Below are 27,281 nucleotides of genomic sequence, written 5' to 3' on the forward strand. Positions count from 1 at the left end.
CCATTGAAAATATATTTTTAAACCGTCCACCTTCAGCTAAAATAAGAATAATTTGAGAAAAAAATTTATTTTCACAGTTGTTTCAGGAAACGATATGAATGATGGACGGTTCTGATCATTGAATCATCTTCATATGTGGGCCAAACAAAGCGATACATCCTTGTTGGTGATCTCATCGCGACGTATGGGCAAAACGAACCAAACTCGTCGGTAGATTTTTTTGTAATTTCCAACCTGGTGAAAAATAATACGATTCGCGCGAGTAAATGGAGGATACGATTCGTAGTTTGTATGCTAAAATATAAGATATTCGATAGATCTGAACCGTGTATGTGAATATCAACTTAAGAATTCCTTTTTACATAAATTATATTTGTTTTATGGATCAAATAGGACAAATACTAATGTTAAATATAGGCCGTTGGTTCTTCTTGCTTACCGATATTTGAAGCAGTGGAGTTTATGGAATAGTAAATTTTCACATTGCCTCGCTTAATTACTGATACAGGATTACTATATATATGGGTCACGTTGGCACACGAGTCGCGATTCATCTCATCAATATCTACTCGCGTGAATTGCCTTCCAGTATTCCACGTGTACCATCGGTTTTAATTGCAATTTCTGGAAAAGAGAAGGGCATTAATATATCCAAAAGTGCCCTAGCTCTTCCAGGTCTCTCTTTCCTTCTGCTGTTAGCTGCCTTATATAAACCAATCTTCTGCCTCTTTCTCTTGCACCAAGCAAAGGAGAGGCTAGGGTTTGTCGGCCATCGCATCAAGGTAAGGATCTCTTCCCTTCTCGTCTTCTCCTATCTTTGTTTTAAATCGGTTTCTCCGTTTCTCAGCTAAGAATCGATCGATTCTCTTACCTTTCTCGTATGGTTCTTTGATCTGATCTTCGCCTTTCATCGATCGACTTCTATATTAGGGTTTCGATCGCGTTTCTTCTTTCTTTGGGGTTTCGGGACAGATCGGAGATGTGCTTGATAGAATCTTCATCTTTTCAGGGTTTTGATTGGATTTTAATAGATCCGCTGTTGTATTTGTTGGTAAAGATTTCGATTTGCTAGGGTTGTGTTTTTTGCCATTGAATCTGTCTCCTTGTAGTAGATCTAGATCTGGTTTTTTTTTTTTTTTTTTAAAATAGTCTGGTTGATGTCACGTCTGTTTGATGATTTTTCTTATACACACACACACGCGCACACACACACACACACTGCTGGTGGATTGTTTGCTTATGATCTGTTTGATCTTAGGTTATACTTGTTTATTTTTTTTTATAAAGATTGATTAATTTCGATTCTCAAGTGAAAGCTAAAGATGATTATCTGAGTGATATTTTCCAAAAAAAAAGGTTGATTATTTGAGTACAATCCTAATAAAATCGTGTGGATGCTGGTCAACCAGAACTGGCAACCTAATCTTTCCGATTCTCTGAAAAAATCGGAAAGTCTTAGACCCTGTTTGGCAGACGCCTAAATTGAGTTAATCTCATTTTAGTTGTCAGTGGTTATGTATTCGAGATCAACATCACCAATACATAATTACTACTTAAATAAGAGAGATTGTTTTCAGGTGTCTACCAAGCAGGGCCTTAAGGAACATATCAAACTGGAGGCCCATGCCATCACCTGATCAACTACAACTCTCAATGTCAACTTCATATCATGCAATCAACTTGGTGTGGAGGATTCGATGTTGCTCATGTGTGCAAAAATTGCACGTGTTATCCATAATTGCTAGAGAAATGAATGGCCCATATTGATCACACTTCTGATGATTGGTCTAGACTGTCCATCATCTAGTTCCCACTCTTGATTGCACATCCAATAAAAAATTCTATTGGAGAATCCTCACCGACCATTCAATGATTAGTGAAATTAACAGCCATATTTATCACACTATAAATGATCATTGATCTAAACCATCCGTGATATGGTCCCACCCTTCATTGCCAATAACTACAAAAAAATCATGTTTTTTCAGATGGTCTTGGCTGGACATATAATGGTTATGGATATGTCACTGGATGATTCTAACAGAATCCATTCAATGCCTAAGCAAATCGATGGTCTATGTTGACAATACTAAAATTGGTCCAATCATTTAGACCAACCAACGTTTGGGCCCCACTCTTGTTTGCTGACCCTTGTAAAAATTCACTTGGTTGAGCGATCCCAACTGTCAAATCAATGACAATAGAAATTCACTGCCCATATTGATCATGTTACAAATATTCCAATCGTTGATCTTATGACATCACATTGGTCCCACCCTTAATGTCCTCCCTTAGATGATCCTAATCTTTGAATGAATGCTTAGGAAAATTGATGGGTCATATTGTTCATGCCACAAATGGTCGTGTCATTGATCTATGACATCCATCATATGTAATGTGTTCCACTCTTGATTGCCCAACTTCTTGAAAGATCGCTTTGGTTGGAATGATCATAACCTCCAATCACTGCCTAGGAAAATAAATGGCCCATATTCATTCTATTAAAAATGGGCTGATATCATTTGCCTCCCACCCCTGATTGGTTGAATGATCATAATCTTCCAACCAATGCCTACAAAAGTTGACAGTCCATATTTACCATGCTACAAATAGTCTGATCATTGATCTGACATCGATGATGTGGCTCTTATCCTTGATAGCCCATCCCTTTCAAAAACCACTTCGGTCGGATGATCCTAACTTACAATCAATAACTAAAAAATTGACTTTCCATCATATGCAACTCACTTTTGTTTGCCCATTCCCCTCAAAACATCACTTGGATTACTTATCCTAGCATTCCAATTATATTATGAGCAAAAATCGGAGTGAAAAGTAACACCTGTTGGAACCTGCAGTGCATGCTAAACTGATTTTGTCCTGGATCGAACCTTTCAATCCAGACTATCCACGTAATCCTCTGCTACTGTGCTACATCTGAGTACTTTAGGTTGCAATTGCTAAGCTTGGTTAAATGCCTGAATGATTCCATGGGTACTGGCTATTGATATGATATCTTGTATTTTTGTTTTTGTTTTTATTATAATTTATTTCCTTTTAACACTGATAATAATAATAATAGTAACAACAACAACAACCCAAATCTTCATACCTCTACTGATTCTGTTTGTTAAACAGGAATTTGGCAGGTCTATCTTGCAACTCTGCTAATAGCCAAAGTGGAGGGTGTCATGCTTGAAGCTTCTTTTATGTCTGAACGGGCTTCTTGTTATTTGGGATCAATCGGGTTACTTGGAGAGTACTGTCCAACTTCGAGAAAAAAGTATAGGCCCTCTTCAGAAAGAGCAGTTGGCTGCAAGCATCTTGGGCTGTTTCGTGGTTCCAAATATCTTAGTGGTTTCAGTTGGATGCAACATTTTCCAATTACAAGGGACCAGTCTACCTTCCAAGAGGGAATACCCTTGTTCAACAACAACACTGCTACCTCCTTATCTTTATCCATCTATTGCAGCCACATTTGATATTCCCTTCTTATTTTTTTTTTAGCATTTTGTAGCAAAAGTAATCAAAAGTAAACATGGCTCTGCAGAACATAGGCGCTGCAAACAGCGATGATGCCTTTTACAGATATAAGATGCCCAAGATGATAACCAAAATTGAAGGCCGTGGTAATGGCATCAAGACCAACATTGTTAACATGGTAGATATTGCAAAGGCATTGGCAAGGCCTGCCTCCTACACCACGAAATACTTTGGATGTGAGCTGGGAGCACAGTCCAAATTCGATGAGAAGAATGGTGTTTCTCTTGTCAATGGGGCCCATGACACTGCCAAGCTGGCCGGGCTTCTTGAGAACTTCATCAAGAAATACGTCCAGTGCTATGGGTGTGGCAACCCTGAGACGGAGATCATCATCACAAAGACGCAGATGATCAACCTGAAATGCGCAGCCTGCGGTTTTGTGTCAGACGTTGATATGAGGGACAAGCTCACCACCTTCATTATCAAGAATCCGCCTGAGCAGAAGGGGTCCAAGGATAAGAAGGCTATGAGAAAGGCTGAGAAGGAGCGGTTAAAGGAAGGGGAAGTTGCCGACGAGGAACAGAAGAAGCTGAAGAAAGAGGTGAAGAAGAAGGGTTCCTCTGTCTCCTCCAAGGAAGCTGCTCCCAAGGTTGGTGCAGTGAAGAAGAAGGCTAGTGGGAAGGCTAGTGGGTCTGATGAGGATCGCTCATCACCTGCTGCCAGCCAGGCTGACGAGAATGAAGCACCTGATGAAGACGATGATGTCCAGTGGCAGACTGACACCTCACTGGAGGCAGCCCGCCAGCGCATCCAAGAGCAGCTGAGTGCCGCGACAGTCGAGATGGTCATGCTATCCACCAAAGAGCCGGATGAGGAGAAGAAGCCCAAGCAGGTGAAGAAAGCAGGGGTCAAGAATGGAGGAACCACTGAACCTGAAGAGAAGGCGGAACTCTCAGGTGGTGATATCAGATCCCAAACCCTAATCAAAGAGATCAAAGGCAACCTCCGAAAGGGGTCCACTCCAAGCCAGCTGCAATCCTTCCTTAGGTCTCTTGATGGGACCCCGCAGGAGGTCATGAGTGCCATTTTTGAGGTCCTCTTTGAGGGTGTCGGGAAAGGGTTTGCGAAGGAGGTGGCCAAGAAGAAGAAGTACATTGTTGCTGCCATGGAGGATGATGGATCACAGATTCTCCTGCTTCGGGCCATAGAGGCCTTCTGTGGGAAGGCGGCTAGCACAGATGCGTTGAAGGAGGTGGCTCTGGTTCTGAAGGCGCTCTATGATGCAGATATGGTGGAGGAAGAGTATATCATGCAGTGGTACAAGGAAGGACTGGTGGGAGAGAGCAAGAAGGCACAGATATGGAAGAACCTGAAGCCCTTCATAGAATGGCTGCAGAGTGCTGAATCCGAGACGGAAGATGAGTGATATATGATAATGGGTGAATGTTCTCTGCGCTGTTATTCTCTGAATAGTTTGTGGTGAAGATTGGCCTGGCAGGTATGGGTAGCGTGATATAAGAGACGTTTATAGACCATATGAATAATGCTATTGGTCTCTTCTGCTTATTTGCTCAAGTATCTTCAAACTCAAGTTTATGTTTGTCTCTCTTTTTCTCTGTCTGTCTGTCTCTGTGCTTGTGAGTGATTATAGTAAATGTGTGGTCAGAGTTGATATCTTTTGCATATGTCAGTTCACTTTTATTAGCATTGAAGTTAAATGTTTGTTACTTTGGTGTGCAAATTTCTTTTTTGATTTTCTCAGTAGAAATTAGTAGATTGTTTTGATCCACAATGGTTTCTGCTCACTGAAAATGGACAATACCCCATCATCAACTGTTAGAACGTCAACTCCCATCAGCGGTTAGAATCTAAATCTATTTTTAGGTCTCTCTCTCTCATATTCTCTCTCACACAAGACGTCCGTCCCATGCCTATTAACTATAGGGCCTTTTTGGACTCATGAAAAGCATGTCAAGGAAGGTGTTTTTCCATGGAAACTTTATTTCCTTTCCTTTCCATTTCATGAATCCAAGTAGGCCCAATAATCACTAATTGGTTGGTGTCAAGGACTGACTGGTTGGGTGCCCATGACCACTACCTACCTAACACAGCACGTGGCACTGTCTCTTAATGCTTCAATGAGGCCAGGAAAGCCAGTCCTTTATGCTTTAGTTTTACACCATTCCTTCATCATGGGCGAATGAGTAATTTTTTCCTGACATTATTTAAACGGTCAGGAATATCTGATGACTTCCAAGTTTTGGTTTGGGAATCATTTGTGTCCCCCATTTATCAACTGTTTGAATTATTAAAGTGGGAGGGAGGACAAATTTCATCCTCCCATCCCTCTCATTTGCCTTCTGTTATGGTAACAGTGAAAGTAGGGGCCTGGTCAGAGGTATATAGGCCCCACTCCAGTAGGTTAGGGGATTCAACGTGAGTGGAGGGTGAAGGTTCTCCCAACCCATGTTACTGAATGTACAAATTTGGGTACACCTGCAATAAACTAAAACACAGAGATGCTATAATTATGGTGCTCCTAGTTGCCTTGGGACACTTTGTCCACTTGGCCCAATCCGCTGATCTAGACTGCTCATTAGCTATTAAGCCTATTATACATTTCATGTGCTGCCACGCACACCAATCTGAAAAATAATTGACCATTTGATTAATGGCCTTTGAAATGGACGATCAAGATAATCTATAAAATAAATGGATCCATTCAACAATTTGAACAGATGCTAAATAATTGACTTTTGTTAGGCTATGGTAAACATCTCATCCATGGGTTGGAAAGATGATGCCTCTAGTAAAGGCCCGCCCAACTCATGATTGATGAGTGCAATTTTTTCATGGTAGCTCATGAAATGTGTTCTAGGCTTAATGGATAGTTCAGATCAACTGATAAGAGATAGTATGCGCATTGGATTGGACAATTTTGATCATTGAACCATGGGTCCCACTTATTCTTATGCATCACTATTCTATGAACCATAGCCTCCTACATTTTCCATTTTATTCATCTCAGCATTGTTGTAAAAATCAAACCGTTGTTCAGACCATTTATATTTCAGGTCCAAGCACTGGTCCCCAATGGGTTAGGACCACACAAAAGGAAACATTGACTCTTGGACAGGGCATCCACATGGTAACCCTTTGATGGATGGATTGGATTTGATTGAATTTTGCACATGTGCCAGGCTTGCACATGTGCAAGATCATTTATGTAATTTCGTGGGATGCTCTGATTCCCTTTACAGTGAGTTAAAAACCTATGTATGATAGACAAACGGTAACAAATCGCATGTGAAATATCATGAACTTAAAGTTGGTTGATTGACAGCTATCTAATTGACTGTCAAAACAAACATAAAGTCGAGGGTCCAAATACAAGAGAAACGCCTAAATGAATTTGAATTTTGGATGGTAACCTATCGAAAGTGTGTTTGACAACTTGGACTGATACATTGAGTTGGTGCATGCCATATGTACAATTTCGGAGCGCCTCAACCTTTTAAAACCAGCTCTTCACCCAGGTCTTGCAAACCACCTCGTCTCTCCATATAAAACGTGACATATCTACTGGCATCCAATGGGCTAATCATATTTTTATTGTAACTATCTAAAAAAATATAAAAATATCATGTACCTCATTGGTTCTCTGTGCCATATGTGCAACATCCGGAAATTCGAGACAACAAATGCATCTATTTCGGACAAAAAGACTCTTATAAAACCTGTCCAAACACTTTCCTATTCATGGCAACACAACCTTATCCAAACTCATGTTGGACTCTTGGCTTTTTGAATCACATGGTCGGTGACATTGGTTAATTGGATAAAACACTGCTATTTTGAATTTTAACTAAATCTATAACCACTGACATTTTCATGAGGGAACGACATTCCATTAGAAAACCTCCACCAGGCGTCCAGTCCATTACCAAATGAAGAAAATGACACTGAAATTCAACAATGACAAACTTATAATGCTTTTGAGAACCACCTCCACATGAAAAAGTCCCATCTTTTTAAAATTTTGCCAGAATGTTTTTGTCATTTTAGAAGAGGAATTAGATGACAATTAAAATGTGGGTGGAGCCTAATCATTAGAGGTGGTGCTGCCCTCAATCCATAAGACAATTTTTTAATTTCACATGGAGTTTTTATATAAGCCCTATATATATATATATAGGAAAAGGTACTATGCGCTCGACCTCACGATAAGCTCCTGTGAGGTCGAGCTGTGTGGGCCCTACAGTGATACGTGTTGACCATCAACATCGTGCATTTGATGGGTCCCCTTTAAATTATGGGATATCCCAAAAATCAGCCGTATACGGAACTCAGGTGGGCCATACCATCTCAAATCATGTGAAGACACCGTTAAAACATATAAAAGCACTCGGTGGGGCCCACTTGAAATTTGCATGCGTCTGAAACTTGGTCTGAACCCTCATCCAAGTGGGACACACATAATGGATGGGCTGGATTTGCAAACCACATCTTGGTGGGCCCAAAAAATGATTATGAATGTTTTAATGGTGCACGGCCCCTCTCCACTTCTGTATGTGGTGTGGCCCACACAAGTCACAGATTGACTTGATTTTTGAGACCTATGCCCACGATGGAATGGTGCATCTGACTAATGGGGTAGATGTTTGAAATGCATCACGGTGGGGCCCACACAACTCGACCTCATGGGACGGACTGGTGAGGTCGAGCGCATAGTACCTTTTCCCTATATATATATATATATATATATATATATATATATATAGCCGTCATTGTATTGAGAGCTACTACTTTTTTTTTTAAAAAAATAATAATAATATTATTATTATTATAATATAATGCATTTGAGCATAGTGAATTGGTGTGAATCCGTAGACGTACCTAGTGGGATCCATGTAAATATCTGTGTTGAGCTTTGCGTCTTTTTCTACCTTCTTTTAATTTCAATATTGGTCAATATTGGTGTGTGGTCGAGAAGAGATCTTTCTCCCAACAATGACCCATTCATTGATTCTTGAAAGTCCGTACAAAATCACATAATCTTTGTGTAGGAGAATACCCACTGTATTTGAAAACGTATTATACACAATTCATGAATCTGACTGTCTAGCTGAATCATGTACAACATAATAACCACCCATCAAGGGCCCTTCGCTGTATATGATGGCGCCTTGAATTCAAATGATGCCTTGGGAGTCCTATTCAATTCAATCCATCCAACTTCTGTTAGTTGGGATATAGGATAATGGCCTGGATGGAACTTCTCACCTCTGCCCAGGTGGGCGGGTGGCGGGTCACACAGTTGTGGTTTGTGTTTCTTAATAGCAGGAGCTGCTTAATGCACGTGTATGAGATGTGGCTGAGGCTGTAGCTGCCGTTGTGGCCGTCCATTTTCTTCAGCTGTGGTGAGGGAAGATTCATCGGATTCCTAATGTACAACAACAAAACAGTGAATTTTGGAGCATGAAGTGTTACATCTGCTGAGGAAGCTGTGCCTCTTGCCTCATCCAAGTTCTAAGCTGTTCATCAGTGGGCCGCACTTGTGTTATGTGCTGCAGCATGATCATCAGATGGTTCACATGTGTAGCCATTGTTGAGTTTCTAAGACCATCATTTTCTTTTTCATATATAACGTGGCCCACCTGATGACAGGCCTGACCTGAATTTTTGGTTCATGGGTAATTTGCTGGGGCCCACCTGGTGAACAGCCTAGATCCTGCTTGTAGGTTTGGAAAAGGAGAGCTACCTGTTGCTGGCGCCTGCGATGAATTGCAGTCAGTGCTCTTGTCATTATATAAAGTGGAACAAGAATTCCAACGGTCCTCAACAACAGCAGCTGTTTGTCAGAGAAAAAATGGATCAAAACATTATAATACAAGGATGAATGCATTTCCATCAGGTGGGTCCCATCACTAACGTGCTCTGGCCCAAAAATCAGGCCACTCAGCTCATCAGGTGGGCCACACATGCGAGTGAAATGTGGATTGTAGCTTAAACATGCAGACCCAAATGCTGAGAAGAGAATCCTATTTCTAGGCAAGGGCCCATTGATGGCAGGGCCCTCATTCATGATTCCACACATGTGCCACATCAGTTTTCTCAAGGAATGATTTCTTCAGATAAAATTGCAATCAATCATAATCAAAAAAGAAATGATGTTTCTTAGATCCTTACAATGAATATGGTGAATGAATACTCTTTGGCTCCGCTGACCGTGATTGGAAGCACGTGTCGTAGGACCAAAAGAATCAAGAACTGCATTAACAAGTAATCAGAAAACAGAAAAGGAAAGGAAAACCACATAGCCCAAAGAATCAATATCAACAAGCTTAAATGCTCCATTTCGTCGATACACAAGCTCAAAACAAGAACTTACAATCACAGCAACAGAACGGCAGCAGATCATACTTCTTGCAGTCTGAGATGAATACTCATCGTAATTGGCATCCATGAAATCACGGTCTGTCGCAACCACTGCTATAAACTGAGGATTGTGAAGGTCTCTTCGGGAAATCTCCCAGTTTCTCCTGACAAACACCATAAGAACAATTTTAGAATCTTTCCCAGAAAATGAAATATCTCTATGGGCTTCGTTTGGATAGCAGATCACTGAAAATCAGGACAAACCCATCTTCTCGAATTTGCTGGATTTCCTCACAAAAATCAAAAGCTGATATTACCATGCGGGGCCCCCACCAAAACAGTGGTTTCACTGAAGTCTCCATTTTCAGTTATCTGCTGTTCAAACAAAAGCCTGGGTAGTTGCTTATTGTGGCATAGAAGAGAAAATAGGCCAGAAGAAAAAGCTTTGAAAGGTACCTGAAATTCAAAGGAATACTCCCATATTGAAATAATCGAGGCGGTGCAGTATAACCTGGCTTGAATTGCTGTAACAGGATTCAAATCCTATAAATACAATTGCAAACAGACCAATGTAGTAACATTTAACAAGGAAAACCACGGTTTTAAAAACTCAGCATCGAGTCGAATTTAGATTTTTTCAAATCTTAGAAAATATCAGTGCCAGATTGTAGATACTAAAATATATAACTGACAAGATAAGATAGAACAGATAAGGGCTGCATTTGGATGCACCACTGAATTGAATTGCAATGACTAGTAAAGGGTAAATGACCAAATGTGGTTACATTAGCATTTGAAATGAGTAACTAGCCCTCAAAATCACAGCTACATTCCTTTCAATTCCAACTTGAAAGTGACATAAGCTCGATTTGGAGTCTATCCCTTAAATATGTAATTACAGTTTGGCCATTTTCAGCTAATCAAACTCGTTATTGGAATTTGATTCAATGATGTATTTAAATGCAGTTTTGAAGTGTATTTGAAATCTGAATCACCTGGTGGCATATCTCACACATGGTATCGCCCTTCTCATTACACCACCGCTGCACACATTTTCGGTGGGCATACTGCAATAAAAGAAGTATATGAGGCTATAGAAAGTAAAAATTCTCACCCAAAGTATAGAAACATGGTAACTTATCCATTTTATAAAGAGGAGGAAAATGAGAGAAATTAATGGTAGTTTCTAGTTTTCATATAAGAAGGAAGTAGCCATTGATTTGCAGTTGGGTTTCTTCAAGTCCAACTTGAAAGTAACATGATTGCAATTCCGAGCAAAGTGCTAGATAATGAAATTACAGCTGGGCTGTTCCACTTCATTAGACTATGAATTGTAATTCAATTCGATACTGCACCCAAACACACCCTTAGCTAATATCACCAGGCAATAAAAGATAAACAAAAAGAAAAATGACATACAAACAAGCCCAGCAAATGAGAACCACGTAAACTAGTTATGAATGTAGAATGTAGAAAAAACATGTGAAGATGGTTACTGTTTGATAATAACTGAACTCGATATGGAAACCGAGAGAAAGGAGATAACAAGGAAACCATGCAAATTAAACATATTAAGACAACGCAGATGTTCATGTAATGAAGTTACAAAGATATGCCACTCATCCATTTTCAACATCTCAGTCTCTATGTTACTTTGGCATGTGTATGGGTGCAGTTGCTGGACTTGCTTGATCCTCAAATCTTTCAGTTCATGGTCCTGTGTATTTGATATTTTAAAATTTTAAATTTTTTACTAAGAAAATACTATAAACGTGTTGCATTAAATTTTAAACATGTTTACATGATTTTTGGAAGTATAATTTTTATTACTTTTAAATATAAAATGTTAAGATAAAACTGAGGCAAATCTAATACAGATCCCATATCCATAGTCCACACCCAATTCGCGTCACATCCAACAATGCTAGCTACGACGATATGAAGGATCATGGTCTCAAAGGGTATCCCCAGATCGGAAAAGAGTGGCATATGATTTTCTTAGCAGGAGATTTAGGGGCAAAAGGAAGCAAAAATAAATGATGGTTCTTCTAAGAATCCTGCATATTTATTATGTGAATCCAATGGATGCGTCTCCTACATTGAAGTGTCCATTTAACATTCGACATGCAAAACATGATGAACCGATTACTGTTGAACTTAATGCAGACTTTCCCATGAGAGGAAATTTGATAACTATATACAAAACCCACAATTCACATCATGCATTGCCTGTCCAAAGTATCCAAAATAGGAAAAACATGAAATTCAAATTGACCTTCTGAAAATTTTTCATGCACGAGGGAATCAACATAGACAGGAAGGAATTGGGGCTCATATCACGCTATATGTTTTCGAATACAGAGCAAACATAGAAAATCTCATCAGATGCATGACGGAATTTGTAACACACCTTAGAAGCATGTACTGTAAGCATTTCTCAAAGAAATTCTCATATTCATAAAAAAAAAAAAAAAAAAAAAAAAGGCCATATGAGAAGCCATATGAGAAGATTAAAATGTTGGGGTTGGATGCTTTGGTATATCTTGTTTCGCTATATTCTATAATTATATATTAGAAGGGAACCCAAATAGCTTGGACGAGCTACCATGAGAATGAATCCTTCTTCGAATCCTCCGCAAAACAGGATCCGTAAGGCTGACACAAATGACTGAACAGGGCTGTGATGATGATAAAGGGAAACTAAAGAAAAGGCCATATTCGTTCTAGTAGCATTTGTAGATCCTACTCAATGTATCTACTTACCAAGATTCCAATTTAATCCATGCATGAAAGCCACACACTCGTTTTCCAATTATAAACTAAAGCAAAACGAAAGTTAAAACTCAAATAAAATCACGCAATCTTGTAGCCCAACAATTTCGATTACATTCCTTTTTACAAAATCCAAACTCATGAGAACCTGTTTGGCCCCTAAAATAATAGAAATCCAGCAAGTGATTCTCAAATGGTGTTCTTGGATTCTCATTCATTTCTAGAACTCTTTGTATTTGTAGCTTTCTTTTAATTATTACACTTTATTGGCTTATCCATCTTAGTGAACTGAATTCCAGCAACCAACATATAAACTGTACATTTCTAATTCGAGAAAAAACATCGACCCAGAAAAAAAAAGAAAAAAAAAAAAAAGAGAACAAAATACAACCTTGTAAAAGTGTGTTTGGCATCACTCAAACCAAATGCTAAAACAAAAAACAAAAACCATTCGAATCAGCCAAGAACAGACTCACCTTCAAGCTGCCACAGCAAGAACAAGGTGTCTCCATGTTGGAATCATCATCCTCGTCTTGGCAAATTCGACACTCCGCCAATTTCTGCGGTGAAGACCCGTTGCCAAAATGCTGCTTTGGTGAAGAAAATTCGGCCTTGGCTTCAACTACCAAGGCTGAAGTTTGCCCGATTTGAGACTGATTTCTGCTCTCAATTGCAGCATCTATTGTAGATTCAGTGATCAACCGGTCCACCAACAACACGAAATGATCACCCATCCTCAAATAAATGCAACAAACGGATTTGAAGAACAAATCAACACCCAGCAACCTGTTTCCAAATCTTCTCTTCACTACAAGTCTTGAAAATCAAAACCTGACATTTGAAAGAGGCCCAAGTTTTCGATTTAGATATCTAAAACAAAATTAATGAGAATGTAAACACCCCATTAAAGAAGCAAAAGAGTCAACTTTAGCTTTATTAATTAAGATCCATGATCCAGTGTGGAATCTTTGTACCTAATTATCATGTGAATTTATACGCCGAGCCCATGTGGGCCCCACCTATTATTAACAAATACTATTGGGTAAGAGGAATCCGCCGTAGATTGCACATGCCCAAAATAAACAGGATTATACAATTAAAGATACAATCAAGTCCATGCAGATTAGACAGTAGGAGTAAAAAATGGTAAGTGATCATCAGATATTGGGCCCCTCCTATCCAATGGTCCGGTGTAATCATAGGTGGGCCCACTTCGGCCACACACATAAATTCATGACATAACAAGGTACAAACTCTATTAGCTGAATTTAAAACACAACTATTACAAAAAAACAGAAAGAAAGAAAGAAAAAAAAAAAAAAAAAGAAACAAGGAAGAAATAATCCCCCAAAAAAGGAAGTAATGAAAACTCCAGGAAAGGAGCTACCTTTAACAGCAAAAAGAAGAGCCTTTACCAACAAAAAGAAGAGATGGAATAGCATCAGAAATGAAAGAACCCAACAACCAACCATCTAAATGGCGGGAAGAAGAAGAAGAAGAAGGAGAGAGAGAGAGAGAGAGAGAGAGAGAGAGAGAGAGAGAGAGAAGCAAGAGAGAAGAAATACCGAAAGGAAGAAATAAAAGGAGAATCCAAGGATGGAAATTACTTATCCAATCAACACCAGAGTTCCAATTGCATCTAAAATCAAAACCCCAACCATCAAATATATATATATATATATATATATATATATAAAAGACAGGTGGCACTTCTGCATTTCAAAGCAGCAGTGAGAAATAGAAATAATAATAATAATAATAATAAATAATAAATAAAAACAAGAACAAGAACATAAAATTACCCAAAGAAAAGGGAATGATAAGAAGCCGATAAAGGATGAACCTTATCCAATAAAAAAGAATCAACCAAAGTTCAAAAGAAAGGGGAAGCAGTGAAAGAAGAACATCCAGATTCTGAAAGCCTACAAGTTCAAAGAAAGTATCTATCCTTATAAATTAAAAACCAGTGTACAAAACTTCATAAAAAAAGAGAGAAGAAAATGACCGTAACCCAATAAAGGAGGCAATCAAAACAGAAGAATATAAAAAAGAGGAAAGAGAAAGACCCAGTTTATGAAAACATAACAAATCAAAGGAAGAAAATACCATTATCAACAAAAAATCAGATACAGAACTGAAGAAAAACCCAAACATGTGAGAAAATGACAGAAAACATACCCACCCATAAAACAAAAAATCCTGCAATCAAAACAGAGGAAAAATAAAAAAAGAAAATACCCATATTAATAAAAGCAGAAATTCCCAACAAAAATCGAGTGTTTTTTTTTAAAAAGAGGCATCTGTGCCCATAAAAAATGAAAACAGTAGAAAAGGAAGATGAATATACCCATTTTAAAGAAAGGAGCTTCCTTTATTCATCAATAAAAAAGGAGAAGAAAATGACAAAAAACCCAAGAAAGGATGCATCTCTACCAATCCAAAACAAAACCCAGCAATTAAAACAAAGAGAGAAAAAAAAAAACAGGGTAGAAAAAAAAATACTCAGAAAGAAAAAAGCAAGTGAAAGGTGATACCTTTATCTATCTAATGTATTCAGTAAACAAAATCCAACAAGAGAATATAACAAAAACACATCAGAGAGAGAGAGAGAGAGAGAGAGAGAGAGAGAGAGAGAGAGAGAGACTTACAAGGAGAGGATGGGATTTCTTGAAGGTAGGAAAGGAGGATTTCTTTAAAATCTCTGTTTTTGAATGGAAGCAAGAGATGGGGTGTCGAGGAGGAGAATCGTCACTGGCGTTCTGGCGTTCAAATGCAATGACACAAGCAATAAGCGTATACACAGAATTCTCGTATATATACTCTCTCTCTAATCAGCGAACGATGAGGAGGAGAAAGATTGGTGAGAAACCCACGCGCGTCAAGGCCCTCCCCATCTACACGCAACCAAACGTGCCGACATAGGACATGTGTGAGAGATCGGAGCTTTCTGTCGAGTCGAAAAAAATATTTATATCTTTTAACATAAAAAATTTAAGTCTTTTCAATTCCTCAGGTGGGCCAAAATTTAAAAAGAAAATGGATGGTCAGTACAGATTTTTTAGCCGTTCATTTATTTTTCATATTTCTGTCGAATTGATGGGTTAAACAGATTATATTTTTCTAAAAGGAATCTAATAAATGTTTCCCACATGATGGAAGGATCGGATCTTTCACGTGTTATGTTTTGGCAAGTACGATTTGCACGCGTGTGGGATTAGAGAACCACGAGAGAGAGTAGGGGAGTGGATGATGCAACGCTAAACCACGTTCGCCACGATCCTTTTTACTGCACCGGTTTTACCGTTAATAGTCATAATAATCGCGAGAAATTCAATTTATCGGTCTTCTGGGGAGAATTTGAACTGGCGTAGCTTAAAAAGAACTGCGCTAGCATATCTTGTGTAGGTTACTTTCGCTAATCCAGAGCCATTTGTTTTAATTTTTTTATAAAATCCAAACCGTCCATCTGGTAAGATAACTCATTTTCACTATGGAATCCACAAATCATGATGATCCAATAATCTGGCAGTTCACGCTATAGGAATAATTTGGGATGGGACTTTCACCATTAATTTTTAAGGGCCCACCGTTGTGTATATTACCATCTAATCCATTCATTTAATTTTAATCTTTAGTGTTAAATAATTACCCAAAAAATGACAATATCCCAAAACTAAGGCGGGCCATAACAAATGAATTTAGAGATTTTAGGTATAATTTTATTTGGTGGACCACCTCAGTGTTAAATCTGCCTCTTTTATTTTATTTTATTTTATTTTTATTTATAGCATCGTGGCCAAAACAAAGGGTAGTGTATCTGATGGACGGATTGGATTTTATGCACGTCAAGTCATGTCTCCCACGTTCGAGGAAGTAACCCCGTGGGATCCTTGCTCTTGCTCGGGTAGTAGACCCTCGGGAGTTTCAACACCCGGTTAAGGGTTCGAGTATCCATGGGTTGAGTTTCAACACCCGGTCAAGGTTTCGAGTATCCACATCGGCGTGAGTGTGTGGGGGGTGTGTAAAAGTTTTGATATTTTTTTTTTTTTAAAAAAAGAAAAAAGGTAACCCTATGTAGGTACCAACGCGAGGCTCGCGAGCTTTGCTTGGAGTTGGTGCTCCCGCATCTCTTCTGTGCATATGGTGATCATATAGGGTGATCTTGACCGTTGATATTTTGTAACACCAATGGAAATGATACTACTAAGAAATTGTGGTGATCGGAGAATCTTATAAGTGTAAATTTTATCCATTTAGTTTAGACGGCTATGATCTGATTTCTACTTTGCTACCTTATTAATGTGCGGCAAGTCAAGGAGCTATATATTATTCAATTCTATTGTCATCAGGACCGTAGATACGGTGGGTCGCCATGTTATGATGATTGGGCAATCAATGTTGTCATACGGAGTTTGCCCCCAATGATCCATAGCTCAGGTGGTAGTCGGAGTGTAGATAACCTAGTTTCAAATGGCTAGACCATATGATGGCCCACCATATGTTGTGTGAAAAAGCTTTGATTAAAAAAGATTTTAATAATAATAATAATAATAATAATAATAATAATAATAAAAGTTTTGCATGAAAACCTGCAATTTTGGCTTTTTGATAATAGTCCAGTATCCAAAAGTAGAACAACGAAGAAACAGCATTTATCCGTGAGGCGTGGAGTACCTTATTTGCTTAGTTGAGTCACTGTATACATGCTACTAGCATACTTTGCACTTACAATGGGAAATATAGGTGGCTAGTATGAACAAATGATCTAAATGACACCAGTATGCTTTTCTAAAGGCTACAAACTAGCCGTTGGAGTGAGGTGGAACTCTTCATGCAATGTTGTATGGCCATATAGTGGTTATAAAACAGCTAGTTAGTAAGTGTAACAATTCAAAAATTTAAGTGTGAGTTTACTTATATATAAAGATGTATGATTACACTTGTTCAACTCTACACTTGTAAATTCATTAATATTTATGTGGTTTAACCTGAATCTAACCATAGGGAGCATTTTTCAACGGTTGATTAATAGGACAAACCCCTGAATACCTTAAAGTTCTCACCCGTTCATTAAGTCGACCGTTAAATCAATTATTTATCACTAAATGAGGATATCTAACCGACCACTTTGAATTTGGTGCACTTGATCAAAATAAAATAACTACTAGATCTTCATATCTACTCGTACACACATCAAATTAATATTCTGATTCATTCATCTTATTTGTCAATTATAAATATGCTTAATTTACCGTCAAAATCATAATCTACACATTTTACACCTGTGAACCTAACAGCTTAAATCTAACATTATACATTTCTAACATAGATCGCATCCAAAAACTATTTTATACGTATCTATTTATAAAAATGACCGTACAATAACCTATAAATATGATTAACATTTTAATCATATACTTATTTAAAATTTAGACCATCAATTGATCATCCATCACAGTCCGATTTGCCAACTGGGTCATCTAAATGTCTAAATAAACCATTCATTAAGGAGATCATAGCGTATACATCAAAACTATCAATTAATTTTTACATAGGATGTCGTTAAACACTGTTTTGAGTTTCAAATAGGCCTGAGCCATTAAATAGACATTTCGGTCATCCTTAAGAGATTAGATTCCAAATTTAGTCTGTTTAGATCACACAAAATAAAAGATTATACTAAAATTTCACCTTATTTGGACGGTACAATTAAAAGATATGTAAGACCAAAGTTTTATGTGAAAAATGAGGATGTGAGAGGGTCATTCTCTCATGGCTCTTCAATTACAGGGAGACTGAGTTGTTTTTTGAAAAAATTGGAAACCACCCTCTACGTGCATCCACACCATATGGTATGTGGCCTATTTAAAATTCAAATGTATCTTATATTCGGGCCAATGGCCCAATATAATATAACAAAATTGATGAATGGAGTGGATTTTAGTCTATATCGTTGTAGGTCTCACATCTAAAAATAAAATAAAATATAAAGGAAGATAAAAATTCGGTTTTTGTATAATAATGGAGAAAAAAGGGGGAGAACATTAATAGTAGGAAATGACTTCACTGTTTCATACACACATGTCACCTAATGTTTCCATCCTTCACAAGTGTGCACACACATGTGTAAAGTATGATGATAAAAATAAAATATAAATAAATATAAAAATAAAAAAGGGAATAATAATAATAGTAAGAAGAGAAGTTTCAATGATAGTTCTTCTTGCTCACGGTTTATAATCAAGTGGGCCACTCGAGTACTAGTTGTACTGCATTTTTGAACCCATATATTAACATGACAAGGCAAAAAAATGGGTGGAGTGGATTTCTCATAACATGTTAAGGAATGTCATCAATTGAAAGACATATGTATGCATGAAAGAATTCTTTTGAAACAATTCTCTAAAATTTAGTTTTATCTAGCACAAACAAAGTTTGAAATGGAAACTACATATTTTCCCTCCCTATTCAAGATAGATTCTCCTTTATCTTTGAGAGATACTCCTGTTATTTAATCTGAGTCATTCATTAGTTAATTATAATTGTCTATTTGGTTAAACTCATCCATCAAATCTCAACCGTCCATATGAAATGTTCTCTATCATCTCTGGACCCTAATTAAATCAAATTACTTCCTTAGGCAATCTTTACGTATGTTTTCTAATTGGTGGGTTGTTACGAGCGAGAACTTGGAATCGTACTTGAAAGAGTTGAATCCTAACTACTCGATATTATCAAATCCATGCCATATCTTTGGTTGTTAATGAAACTTCCAGAATTGGATCCGAAGCTTTATAAAAATCCACAATTTTTCAAAATGCTTCTTAGCAGAAAGACAAGAGAGAAATGAGGAAACCTTAAGTCGCCTTTGATACAGGTTAGTGATGGATATTTTAATTTTATTTTTTCATAATTTAGAATTATTCTTTGAGATCTATACAATGAACGAGTTTGATTGACCACATGTTTATCGCATCCGCCTATTGATACATAATGATAAAAATAGTAAATCTTAGGCGAAATCTCTTGCTATAGAGATTGGTGTGGGATTGCCTAGTTAATTAGATTATATCCATATTGACCATATGATTTTTAAGGTTAAGATATATCAAGGCCTTAAATTTTAAAGTGATCAGACCATTGGATGGGCAACATCGATATAAATAAATGATAAACAATAAATCATACGTTTTATTTATTATGTGTAATCGTAAGATTAAAGAAAATTCTTATTTATGTAATTTTTGGAAGTTCTAATTCAATTCAAACCGTTGGTTGGCGGAATCATCTCCACTACATCAAGGTAAGTGATCTCGTTGTGTTTCTCATCCATCAAGTTAAAATAGATGAATTGTTTGATGTGTTGTATTATTATCTTTATTTAATTGCCATGATACTCTTAGTTGATCTAAAAGACTGTGTGATTTCTATATTAATAATGATATGATTTGATTAATGTGTTAAACTATGTTGATTCAAATGTGATAAATAGTATATGTAATACGTGATTCATGATTACTTGGTGTATCTATCAATTGCATGCACAACACGTGCTGGATTTTTGGGGGACCTCTCTAGATGGTATATCCTGGTAGAATCGTTACTAGAAGCCCACTATACTAGTGGAAGCCTACTTAAGGAGTAGATGCGGGCCTTGCTTATGCCTACCAGATAGTAAAAGTCTACCAAGGGGTATATGCGGGTTGACTGGTTTCCAACTCAAGCAAGTGGACGAATTCCTACTTGATGCATTGATGCATTATATTTACATTTTTATCAAATTTATATTGTGTATGATTATTGACATTCTATTATAATTTGATGTAAAGAATCATGTCGGAAATTCTCACTAAGCCTGCCCAGCTTATCCTTTTTATTGATGGAAAAACCGTACAGATGTGAATGAGGGTGAGCCGGTGGCTCAAGAACAAGAATACGTGGTTGAGCTGGAAAAGACTTAAGGGACACATGACTTTACTTAATAGAGGAAGAAGTTGCTGCCTTAGACTAATCATGATATTTTTACTTTAATTATATTTGATTTTCTTAAATTATAAATTAATTCTTTCAAGTTATTAGACATGTTTATTTCGTTTCATAAGATCCCAAATGAAAGAGTCCTTAGTTATGTTTATGATTGATTACTGGAATAAATAATCATTTCTTATTTTTGAGATATTGTTGAATATGAATGGAATGTAAATCTACGATAAAGCTAGTAGGTAGATGAATAATTGTATAATTGAATGAAATTAGTACACCTAGTGTACATGTCATGGGCTAAAACTCAGATATGAGGGTGCACACTTTGTACTCGAATTTCGGGGCATGACAGTAAGTCTTAATGTCCAACATGCAACAACAATAATCTCACGTATGCACAATGGTCAGAAACTGACAATAATAGCTAGTTTTTCACCAATAGCTAAATAATGGTCATATTGAGTTATGACCCTGGATTAAAACGGTCGGTCACTCTAACCTATATAAACAGTGCCTAAATGGTTCAACAAACCATCACCAACACTCAAACCATTCTCACTTGTAACCCAATTAGAAGAGCAATTGTGTACTCTAATAAGTTAGCAAGGTTCGTACGAACCTTAGCCAGAAGACTTCAAGAAACAAACTAACGTAGTGGTCTAAAATTTTCTAATCTACTTTTTAAATTCAAAATTTACTTTGATTTATCTACCAGAAAAATAGTGTATACAATGTTTCATTTGTGGTTCTTCGTATCAGAAGAATGCAAGAGGACACTCTAAGCTCGCTGTATCTTTATAAACAGTTTGCCTGTAATCTATCAACCCTCTTAATCATTTTGAGAACGGGTGAATATTGTTGTAAAGATAATATAATCTCACTTTATTCAACACACACACACACACACACATTATTTTCAGCTTCTTTAATTATTTTTTATTTATAGAAATTGTAAAATCTATAATTTACGACATGGTGTTACTGAGGTCAAGAAAGGTAGATACCTTCCCCGTAGGATGCCAGAGATTGGCAGCCTCCACTGATAGAGCATCTCTAGCAAATCTTCACTTTTATCGTGCATAATCGTCCATTGGTGGAGGTGGTGTTCCCACCTGAAGAAAGTTATTCGGTCCCTAATATGGGATCCATCTAGACCGTTCATACAGCGTGACTCACCATAGATGGGCTATCATTCGAATTCCTCATCAACCGTTACAGGATTGTAAGAATTGCAACCGTACGTTGATTGTAACCGTTCAACCAGTTAATCTTTTTGCCTATTAAATGTGGACCATTATCCATCCTTTCCCATTTGTGATACTTTACAAGAATCCGGACCATCCATTTGGCAAGAAGAAAATACACGATAAGCAATCCTATCCATTCAAATCATTAAACCGTTGCCCATTATCTATCCATTCCCCCAATTTTCGTTTTCTACCCTCCATTTGAAGGCTACGAATTGAATGGCCAGGATCATCGGATCACTGTGACTCACCCATTGTTCGGTAAATCTGATGGACGGTCTAGATCCTTGTACATATGATCACTAGTACATGAGGGTGGATGATATAGATAAGACGGCAATCTGCACGCAAATGAGAAGACACGTCATCCGAAAATAATTAAAAACGTTTATGTTATTTAACACACGATCTTAAGATAGGGAGCTCATCAACTACAACCGACCGCATGCTAGCTTAGAGAAAAATCATCCATGCAAAACGTGTGCCTCATTCTAAAAATGAGGCTGATCCACTTGTTTGGATGGCCACACATGTTATCTGAGTTAGGCCAACCGCCATCCTTTGATTTCAAAGATGTGGCGATCCTGATAGACCTTTTTTCTTTTTTTATAGTGAAAATCGATCTTGAAGATTTGGTCCACATTTTAAATGGCTCGGATTTCCTTAAAAAATAGTTTGTTGGCAGGAAAATGGGATTGTATACTAAGTTAGCATACAGCGGCTGTAGATGATGAGTGCTCCCTAAAGTGACGCAACTTTCCACGATAAATTCAAAAGGGTTAGTTTATTCCTGATTATCGCGATATGCTTGCATATAGTTCTAAATCAAAATAGCGAGACAAACTCGTGACGCCTACCTTTGGAGTAAAAACTTGGATACTCTGACAAAGCTTGATAGATGATACACAGGCACTTAGACGATCCACATAGGAAAAAAGGATATTTCAAATTAGACTGTCCAAACTATGCGATCTACGTTAATTATTATTAGCCAAAAATTTAGATAATTTAATTACTTTACTATTGGATTGGTGGACATTTATTGGACAGTTAAAAATGAAAAAAAATCCAAGGCTTGTGTTTCAGCCAATATATGTCGACGAATCATAGATTGGGATTCTTCATCCAATCTAATTTTCTGATAGTGGCTTAGCGACATTGGGTTCCACAATTTAGCCTGCTGAATTTTGTTGAATGTGTGCCACGTGTGTAAAATCTGAGTGCCTGCGTATTAAGTGTCATATGCTGCCAGAGTATGAAGTAACTCCTCTTACCCCGGTAGCTTGTAGTAGGGTTGCGGCGAAGCGGCTTGGGTGCCACGTCGGCCTGACGGGCTAAGTCCTGAGCTGGGCTGCTTTGTAGCATCTCATCCACCGTACACATGGCATGTTTTCATACTAATCATGACCTTCCAAAATGACTGGCCTGCTGTGGACGGATCATAGTCCGAAATTCATACTCATTGAGCAATCTTAACCGTTTGATTTTCTCATCGAATTTGTATCCGGTGCATGACTGGCACAAAAGAAAAAATGTACACTGATCAAATGGTCAGATCAAAATTTGGGTTTGGTGTCAAGCAAAGGAAGCCCACTGATTGGACGGCCTGGATTGATTGGTGTGTTGTCTTTTCTAGGATGGTGACCCGTAGATTAGGATCTTCCATCTTGTGATTGTTTTTTAGCATCATAAATTTATGGTAGGAACCAACAGTTGAACGGTTTCGATCGCCTAGACACGGCCCCACCTGCACGAACCGGTATGTCAGGCAACTATTCCAATTGATTAAGTTAAAAAAATAATCGGTTAACCATTTTTAAAAGCGATGTTAGGTAATCAATAAAAAGTGGATTTTTTTCCTAGCTAGTTAATATTTTAACCATAAAAGCATAAAAAAAATATTTTTTTTAATCCCCGCGCGTTCTTATCCAATTGGGACGTGTCGACACGTGTGACAAATGATGCAATTTCGATTAAACATATGTGGGTATATAAGTGTTGGGTATGCTACAGTCGGATTTTACTTGAATCGAGCTGAACACCTTATAACCCCATGCATTGAGATAGACTGGTTAAGATTAAATTTGTGAAAATAGGCCGTTTATCCAACAACCAATTGGCAAGATAGTCAAATAATTATTAATGAATGGATTTGGATTAATTCTTTTTTACTTTGAAAATAATGTCTTTTCTTACAACGGTTATAGGTTGGTCACGTTCTCCAACAAAACCAATAAATATAAGAAAATTAAAATTAATATTTAATACTAATTTTAATATTCTATATATAAATGTAGTACAATTTTCATATAAAGAAAAGTAAGTAGAAGAGATTGTTGACGAAGGTCTAAACCGAAGAAATGGTTATGGTCTTGACGGTCCCAAACTTACATCTCTCACTCCCCTTTATATACACAAGTAGGGGTGGCTATGGTTAGGTTCGGGTTAAAATCATCTTGGCTTGGTGTTATGCTTAAACTTTGCTCAAGCCCAGCATGGATCTAGCACAATGAGCTTAAGCCTAAGCCCAAAAATACTAGTTGGACCTAGATTCTATTGAAGTTATGCTCTAAAAATCAATGTGAATCTTGTTCATTGATGGGATGGATAGTGTCTAACGATGTGATGATCTTGACCGTACATTATGATGACCACGGATCGTAAACAGACATGTGATTATACCATAGTTAATGTGTAGAAAAATCTTAAAAGTATATAAACATGGGTTAAAAGAGGGGTAATCATCTGGTCATCTTTAGGAATTTGAGAATGTGCACAATGGTTACTAACCAAGGGACTAAGGGAGAGTTGTAGGCTATAAATCTTAGTACCCTATTAAACCATGATCACCTAGTATGTTATAGGATGAAACTTATGACTATTACTTCGTATATGATTATCTTATGTGAGAGGACTGAAAATAAATTAGGATGATAAGTCTCTATAGTTGGGTATGATAACCAGTGCGTGTGCCCTAGTCCCTAACTTATATAGGAGTGTGGGTATGACATGGATATAAGTTCCTTGATTGAGCTAGTTGGGTACTTATATTTGTGGATCAAGGTTAAGTCTCTAGACTGAAAGACCTATCATGCCTGGATTATGAGAGACTAGAGGATGTACTTACCTTTGGCTAATCCCTAAACTTAAGGATATCTAGGAAATCAAAGTCTTGATTAATGCGGTTTGACTTACTTTATGAGGTCATTAAGTAGATAACAAAAGTGGGTGTGGTTGGGCACATCTATTAAGATATGTTGATGTGCACATAGGCTAACAAGGAATGCATATTTCTATGAATTCACTTATAACTTAGACCAGACATTCATCACTAAAAAAAAGTTTTAAATTTTTTTTATAATGTTTTAAATTATTAAATTTTTATTTAAAGCGATGATCTGATCTAGTGAGGTCTGCCACTTGATTTGCACAGATATTGGGATGATGATGGATGACTATAATAATAATAGAGGGATTAATTAGATAATTTTGTATACATGAGATAAGGTAGAATAACACACTTCCAATATATGAGGGCATATGAAATATTGTAGGGTAATAGAGTACTGTAATAGGTAGCTTTCTTAAACCCTTACCTTTTCCTATATATAGATCATATCGCAGGAGAGGAACCCAAAACAGAAAAAAAGAGCCTTCTGTATTGGTCTATACAATAAAAGAAAAATACTTAAAATGAATAAAATTAATAGTCAACTTTCAATGTGTATTGGTTGCCTATTTGAAGATCAAACATTTGTAGATAAAAGATGTGCATATGGTAAGGTTGGATTGGGCTTAGCTAGGTTGGTTTAAAATGATTGGAGCTCAAGCTAGGCTAAAAAAATAACTGGGGTTATGCATGTGAGGCGCAATCCTGACACATGGGCCAAGTTAATAGTTCTAAACCTAGTTCAAAGCAGACTCGAGCTCGTACATTCCCACCCTTACCTGCAACCTCTTGCGAGAAATATGTAACTGATCAAGATTAAACAATCCAAATGGTGGGCTCCACTTTAAATGGATCATAAACCAAACATACAAGAAGTGCATAACTCAAATTAAACCATTCAAATAGTGGGCCCCACTTTAGATTAGTGGATGCCTATTGGACAGTGACACTACTTTGCATATTAAATTTAAATTTCTCAATAGCACATTACTTTTTAGAGTAGAGCTAAGTTGTTCCATATCAATTTATGTAATTGTTTAAAAAAAAAATTGTCAAAAACCATGACAAAAAATCTTATTGTATCCAAACAACCCTTATGGTTTATGAGGAGTTTTATTTGATGCTCCGGCTATGTATGACACTTGATATGCAAGCACTTCAAAATGCTATGCCAAGCATAACTCAAATTAGGCCAGCTAAATTGTGGACCCCACTGAAGCCAAGTTACAGTTCACATTACTAACCTCTGATTTGTTGACACTTGTTTGTTGAAATAATACCTCTGGATATTTTTCATTTTTAACCGTCCAATAGATGTATAAACATAATAGTTAGATCAAATATGCATTGTTTTTGGTTCAAGAAACATCTAAACTGGTACTGATAATTTGAACGCATGCAATTTCTAAGTAATTTATAATTGCCTGCGTATCATCCACCACACTCCAAAAGAGATCAAAGTTTCATGGGCCCCATAGTTATGTATTTATTATATCCACAACGTTCATCCATATTTCCAGATCATTTCAAAGCATTATATATATATATATATCCAAAGATCAACTGGACCACACCACAAGTAGCAACAGGAAAATTGATTTTTATCGTTAGAAATTTTGTAGGGCCCATTATAACATTTATTTTCCATCCAATCTATTCATAAGGTCACAAAGACCTGAATGAAGAGGAAAAACAAATTTCATATTGATCCAAAACTTCTGTGACCCCTAAAAGGGTTTCAATGGTAGACGTTCAATCTCCCATTGCCTTTTACAGTGTGGTCTACTTGATAGTTAGATTATCTTATTTTTCGTCTCAAGCTTAATTTGAGCTTGCCAAATAGATGGACAGTTTGGATATAACACATACCTCATGATGGGACCCACAAAAGTAGTGGGAATTGAACTAGCAAAAAGAATTTTTTATTTTTTTTTAAAACAGTGCATGGGCTACTGCGTTTTTTTTTTTTTTAATATACCAATGAAGACTTTTTTCTTCCTACATTTTTCTCTAATATATATTTATGTAAATATGTATATATAAGCATATTAAAATATTTTTATCTCTTTTTATTCATTTCTTTCTTTATTTATTTAACAAGCATATCTCCAAAACCAGAATGAGTTAACGTACCATATATGATATTGCGGTAGGAAAAGCTACTTTAGCCAACCAACCTAGTTATTTTCCAAGATTCCATCAGGTTGATGGTTGAAAATCCATTTCGTTCACTTCGCGGTCAATTTCAT

The 27,281-nt window shown here is 37.1% G+C and overlaps 2 protein-coding genes across 5 annotated transcripts; one reads left to right on the plus strand and one right to left on the minus strand.

Moving 5' to 3' along the window:
* Positions 1-625: 625 nt before the first annotated feature.
* LOC131235415 (eukaryotic translation initiation factor 5-like) lies at positions 626-5,210 on the plus strand. Of its 2 annotated transcripts, none has more exons than XM_058232595.1 (2): positions 626-782; positions 3,139-5,210. In XM_058232595.1, the coding sequence occupies exon 2, from the start codon at positions 3,539-3,541 to the stop codon at positions 4,907-4,909; it is 1,371 nt and encodes a 456-aa protein (XP_058088578.1). In that variant the 5' UTR covers positions 626-782; positions 3,139-3,538; the 3' UTR covers positions 4,910-5,210. The 2 variants fall into 2 exon arrangements, with proteins under 2 accessions (XP_058088578.1, XP_058088579.1); XM_058232596.1 differs by lacking the exon at positions 626-782 and adding an exon at positions 939-1,051.
* Positions 5,211-8,611: 3,401 nt separating this feature from the next.
* Positions 8,612-15,445, minus strand: LOC131235128 (uncharacterized). 3 transcript variants are annotated; one of them, XM_058232267.1, is made up of 9 exons: positions 15,282-15,434; positions 14,199-14,272; positions 13,110-13,464; positions 10,857-10,928; positions 10,318-10,385; positions 9,875-10,025; positions 9,673-9,753; positions 9,245-9,334; positions 8,612-8,926 (listed from the first exon to the last, which is right to left on the minus strand). In XM_058232267.1, the coding sequence occupies exons 3-9, from the start codon at positions 13,365-13,367 to the stop codon at positions 8,834-8,836; spliced, it is 813 nt and encodes a 270-aa protein (XP_058088250.1). In that variant the 5' UTR covers positions 13,368-13,464; positions 14,199-14,272; positions 15,282-15,434; the 3' UTR covers positions 8,612-8,833. The 3 variants fall into 3 exon arrangements, with proteins under 3 accessions (XP_058088250.1, XP_058088249.1, XP_058088248.1); XM_058232266.1 differs by lacking the exon at positions 14,199-14,272 and having other exon boundaries at positions 15,282-15,445; XM_058232265.1 differs by lacking the exon at positions 14,199-14,272 and having other exon boundaries at positions 13,110-13,441; positions 15,278-15,438.
* Between the last annotated feature and the right edge of the window lie 11,836 nt (positions 15,446-27,281).

This window comes from Magnolia sinica, chromosome 19, assembly GCF_029962835.1.
Source record: "Magnolia sinica isolate HGM2019 chromosome 19, MsV1, whole genome shotgun sequence".
Taxonomy (NCBI): domain Eukaryota; kingdom Viridiplantae; phylum Streptophyta; class Magnoliopsida; order Magnoliales; family Magnoliaceae; genus Magnolia; species Magnolia sinica.